The 6,245-nt window shown below is 25.9% G+C and overlaps 1 protein-coding gene across 1 annotated transcript in view; it reads right to left on the reverse strand.

Moving 5' to 3' along the window:
* The window catches only part of LOC111623693 (RAB6A-GEF complex partner protein 1-like), a 114,058-nt gene extending 108,107 nt beyond the window's left edge, over positions 1–5,951 (reverse strand). The window contains exon 1 of the mRNA XM_023366357.1: positions 5,688–5,951. Within this exon, the coding sequence (XP_023222125.1) occupies positions 5,688–5,822 (135 nt within the window). The 5' untranslated portion in view covers positions 5,823–5,951. The remainder of the gene's footprint in view (positions 1–5,687) is intronic.
* Positions 5,952–6,245: the final 294 nt, after the last annotated feature.

The following is a 6,245-nucleotide window of genomic DNA, read 5'->3' on the forward strand; positions in this document are numbered from 1 at the left end:
GATTTTCTGAACAACCCCAGTCCCCAATTGATTCGGATAATCGACGCTCTACTGTAAATGAAAATTAGATAACTACAGAGGCATTAGTCTGCTAAATACCTGTTATAAAAACTATGCTAGAATTCTAAATGAACGATAAAAAACAAGGTGAAAAATTTCTTTTGGAATATCAAAACGGGATTCCGAAAAGGCAGATCTTGTATAGACTCAGTTTTATCAATTAAATTATTACTGGAGAAACAAAGAGAACTTAATCTGAATGCACATTTAGCTTTCATAGATTAAACCAAAACTTTTGGTATGATAAAAAAATCCAAACTTTTTGATGTTCTACAAAACAGAAACATACCAAATATTTTACTTCAAAATATAGGTAATATTTATGAAAATAATACATACAACTTAAGTTCAACAATGCCACTTCAGAATATAGAAGAATAAATCAAGGAGTAAGACAAGGATGTCCATTGTCTCCAACACTTTTTAACATCTATATAGATAAGGTGACCAACTATTTTACAGTAAAAAGGAGGGCACAAATAAATTGATGGAAAAAATATCGTAATAAAAGAAACATTTTATTTATTGCAACAATAATACACTATAATAATACCTACTGCATGTATGTGTATGTGCCATGTAATATTTCAGTAAGAATTAAACAAAGCCACTTCCATGCGGCGCGCTCTCTCAAAGTCTTTTGTGTGGAGTGCATGCGTCTCATAACATCATCTTGCTGCACTGTACCAAGCCTTGAAGAATCATCATGTTAAATACAAACACATCACATACAATAAATCGACTTGGCATCGATCGAATATGGAGATTTACAGATTAGTTTTCAAATATCAAAAAGGAGGACATGTAGGAAGACACTTTTCAAGGAAGTCAGAACTTAAAAAAGAAGGACTGTCCTCTCTAGAGGAGGATTGGTCACCTTAATATAGATGACATAATACATCAATGGCAGGAAGAATATACATTAGGAATTCAACTTCCAAACAACATAAAATTCAATACCATGCTATTTGCTGATGCAAGTGGTAATTGCTAATTCTGAAGATAATTTACAAAAAGGTTTATTTACCTTAAATAAAATTTCAAAAGAATACGGCATGAAAATTTCAAGTGCTAAAAAGTAATGGCATTTAGAGGTACAGAACCAATACACAGCAAAATTGTAATTGATTACAATTTTACAGCAAGTTAATAATTTTTTTTTAATCTAGGATGCAATATTTCTTATGAAGGTGAGAATGCATAATAAGCTTGCAAAATTTTTACAAATATTAGGAATAATAAATAACACTTTAAAACCACACAAAACATTCTAGACTAAAATTATATAAAACTCTGGCCCTTCCAACTCTCCTGTATGGAAGTGAAATCTGGGTTCTAAAGAAGAAAGATATCAAAAGATTACAGGCAGCCAAAATGAGGTTTATGTGCCAAACTTCTGGATATATGCTCCTGGATCATCGTCAAAATGAGGATATTTTGGAGGAACTCCATGTGAGGCCATTAATTGAAAAACTCTCCACATATAAAGAAAAATGACTTCAACATGTATCTTGAATGTCGCTGGGTAGGATACCTCATGCAGTTTTACAGTACCAACCACGAGAATCATGACGACCTGGACGTCCACAAAAACAACTCCTAGACCCTATCTAGCTGAGACCAAAACGGGTCAACATGGCCTAAATTTGTGAATGGTGTATGATGATGATTTTTTTCAATGAAATTTGGTAAGTTTTTCTCTCATATAAAATCTTTGGTGAACTTGTATCTTTAACTGTTACTTAGCCAAATCAAATTGGGTACTTTCAAGCAAATATCTGTATATAATTTTGTTAGAAATGTTTATATTTATTTTGAAAATGTTTTTAATGAATCAATTTTTGTATTAATATGTAAAATATTTTCCTGTTTTATGTGTTATTTTCATAAAATTATTTAATTTTCTTAAGAATTAATAGTTTTGCAATAATCATTAATTAATGATTTCATCATTTTATTCTTCATTTAGTATCATTTTTTCCTTGTTTTCTTACTTATTTTTCATTTATTAAAGCAACATAGTTATAAGTTAAAGGAATAAATCTTTTCCCAATTATTAATCATATTATTTTATTACTAAAAAAGCTATTGAATCCAATACATATTTACAGCAATTATTTTGGAAGTCATTTTTGTAGTAAAAAACTGGAAAGTAGCAACAATAAAGCAAAAGTGTTATCAAGATTTTAATATTCTCAGAAATTCCAGTAAGATAAAAGCACAAACAGAAAAAGCAATACCAAGACAACAGATTAGAGGAAAAAAATTATACAAGTTTTTGAATTTATTATTTGAAATTTATAAAAATGCATATATTCTAATTTCATAAAAATTATGAAAGAAGTTTATGGTCATATTAAATAAAAATTGTATTATTTCTCATTTGTTTTATATCTTTTGTGAATACTTAAAACTGTATTCCTTTAGCAGTTTTATTTCTTTTCTTTCTTTTAATAGAATTTTACATTCTTTTTTTATTTCATATATTAAAAAAAATTCTCATTTTCTTTAAAAATATTTTTTTAAGATAAATTTGAAAAACTTCTTATAATTGATTATTATTTATGTTTAAAATAAGATTTATTCAGTGAGTTTGATAACATTCTACTTGATTTATCTTCTTATCAGTGACAGTTGAAGGATTTCCCTTAGCTTCATGAATAAATGTCTTACTTAATTTTTAAAAAATTCTAATTACTTAGTCAATGGTCAAGTGAAGTTAAGTAGAAAAATGAAACTGCATCTTTTAGCATGCTTCAGCATCCAATTTCTTTCAAAATAAATAAGTTTTAAAAATAAATAAAATAATACTATGAACTTAAAATTATCTCAGTTCTACTAGTGCTTAAATATATATAATAACTTTTAGACCAACTTAATACTTTATTTTGTTTTTATTAAGTATATTTTCATTTCTTTATTGCCAATTTTGTTAGTCTTCTTGACATTTATATATACCATCATCTTAATCTCTCCTTAAAAGTGTTTATAGTTTTTATGTAAGTAACATCTGCTAACAACAGCTATAATTTTTTGTTGCTTTGTTAATTTAAAATCTAAATACTAACGACATTAATTAAAAATTTATTCCTGTAAATCTGATAAAATCAACAAATGCCATGTAACTGGATTTATAAGAACATTTATAGAAGTTTGAAAGAAGAAAGTTTAATATTTCATAATAATAAAATATAAACTTTTTATTTAAATTTTTTTAGGTATTATATTTATTAACTTTTAAAATGTATTTGAAAGCAGACTTTGACAAAATCTGAAAATACTACAGGCCTATATTTTAATATAGAAAACAAAAACTATATATAAGAAGAAATTCTGTCAATGTTAATGTGTTTATTAAATATACAGTATGTTAAAACACTATTTAAAAACTTTTAAAACTACTTTAATAGTTTTCATATTTGTCATCCTCAAGTGAAGAATTTGAAAATTGAACAGCACATTACAAATCCAAAGCTAATATGAAAACTGTTAAAAGTATCTGTCCAGTTTTTAAATTGTGTTTTAACATATACTTAATAATATTAACATTGATAGACAGATTTGCTTCTTATCTGTAACTTTTTGATGTTAAGTGCCACAAATGTCTAAGGAGTAACAAGATTACACAATTGTTTGTTATAGATTTTAAAAACTACAAAACTTTTTGATTTGACAATTTGAAATAAAGTCAAGTCCAATAAATATAAATTTCTTCATACTTAATTTATTTTTCATTTTTTAACTCTTTCTACCTTATGGATACTAAGAGAGCTTCTTTTCCCATATCCATCATGGATGTGACAAAGCCCACAATGGGAGTGTTCAGGTGACAAAGCATCCAATGTATCTAGGATAGACCACTCAAAAAATTCCTGGCCTGCTCACCTGAATTTGATCAAATCTTTTAGAATTCTTCATGACTAATTTTTCCCTATAAATCTACAGATAAAAACCAATAGATATCATGTAACTGAATTTATAATGAGAGTTTGTAGATTGCTGAAATAGTAGACTGATGCCTAACTGCTTCAATCATCCTGCTATCTATACTTCAAATTTTTATTGATTTAAGTATTTCAAAATAACCTAAAACAACATCAATTTCTTTTGGTACAGATTAACTTATAATTAAGAGCTATACAAAATAAGATATTATAAAAATTAAAATTTTTACATTTAAACTGAATAATGATACATAATTATTCAGTTTATTCATAATTATATAGGCCATTATTTAATTTTATGCAATATGGTATTTAATTTTATACAAACAAAAAAGGACTCAAAATTTGTTTTAAATATCGTATAGCTTCTAAAAAAGTTATTTTTAAATGTTATATAACTTCTACTTCTCTTAAAATATAATCTAAGTATTAATCATAAAGATTGAACTTTGTGACAAAATCTAATATTAGACTAAAATCTTATGTATAGTTTTAAAAAATTAAATCTGTACTTCAGTATTTTTTAATAAAGCAAAGGAAACTTAATAGTAGAAAGCATTTGGAATTAGAGGTCAATGACATTAGAAATCTAGAGAGAGTCTTACATAGTGTACAAAGTATAGTAATAGTGTACAACCATAGTGTACAATCTTTAAAATTATTATTAATGTAATTTTTATACAGTTTGTTTCATTTAATAAATATTTTTAAAACATTTATAACATTTTTGTAATATGTTAAATAAATTTTTTAGTAGTTCATGTAATAGAAAACAGATGGACCAAGTCAACAACATAAAAATATATACAAAATATAGCAATGAAAATGAAACTATACATGAATTATGATAAATTTTATTCATAAAATATACTAGAGAATAAGGTGCATGTCTATCTACAGAATGCTTAGATATAGAATCAGCTCATTTTCAAGCAGCTTAGCTATGCAACTTTGATCATAATCTTGTTCAATGCTGACCATCCAGATCATGACGACTTCAGCCAATTAAACTTGTACAAAGCTATCCAGACACAAAATACTTATCAAATTTTTGTACAAAAAAATTCATACGAATACCATTAATACAAAAAGTATCGAAATGAACTAGTGCTTTTAACTTACGGTTAATAAAATTGGTATTCTGAGGCACTGTTTGAAACTATCAATACAGTAATAAAGCACTAATGTAAATAAAGTATTAAAACAATATCTGCATTATGAAGAATTTTGTTTGTCAAGTATTGTAAATAAGTGCAGAAAAAATTAATTAAACAACAATAAATATTTAAAAAAACATCAGTAATTGATATGAAATAATAAACAAATAAATTTAAAGTAATAAAATCTAACAAAATTCTGATATAATTAAATTATATTGCTTTTTTATTAAATTAATTAAAATGAAGTTAATTTATTGAATAACTGTAAATTAGTGAAAAGCATTTTGAGGAATAAACTATAATAGTTTCTTTGTTTATAGTAATTGAGCATTTTTCTTCCGAAATAGATTAATTAAACCATACTGACCAATAACTGTTTACGTTCTAACATCTGTAACACATTTAAAAATTGATCAACTGAAATTTAATACAACACGCCAACGTTTTAAATATATTGTTGCTGTACATTTTAAAAAACAACTATCAACAAATACACTTTTAAGGGAAATTTAAGCGAACTTACTTTAGCAAACCAAATTCCAATAGAATCTTCTGTCAGTACACCAAAAAGGGAACGATCACGATTACTAAATAAGTATATTGTACGTGTACTGTCTTGCAAATGAATGTATTTAGGCCATCCGATAGGAAAATACATTCTTTAGTCTTTGTTTACACCACTGTTTTAAGAATCATTCTCCTTGTACTTCTCTCGACGTCTGCCATCTTGACAGAATTCTTACTGGCAAATATGACGTCAAGCACGTTACTTCCTCTTCTCAGCAAATCAACGTCGACTGCTTAGGCGGAAGCAGAGTCACCTAACCGTAAAAATAATCATTTAAGAAATGACATTTTATGGTTTTAAATTTAATTTTACCAAATAAATTTAATTAAAATAAATTAAAAATTAATTTTTAATTTAATTCTGGTTAATTGTTACTTGTTATATTTGTTATATATCTTTTGGAAATAGTTTTTTGTAATTTTAGCTTTTATAATAATAATAAATATATTAATTATGTAAAGGTCATTTTTTATTTTATACGATTATTTATAACAAATCTTTAATGCGATTAAA

The sequence above is a fragment of the Centruroides sculpturatus genome, unplaced genomic scaffold (genome assembly GCF_000671375.1).
Source record: "Centruroides sculpturatus isolate CEXI.00-Female unplaced genomic scaffold, Cexi_2.0 scaffold49, whole genome shotgun sequence".
NCBI classification, from domain to species: Eukaryota; Metazoa; Arthropoda; class Arachnida; order Scorpiones; family Buthidae; genus Centruroides; species Centruroides sculpturatus.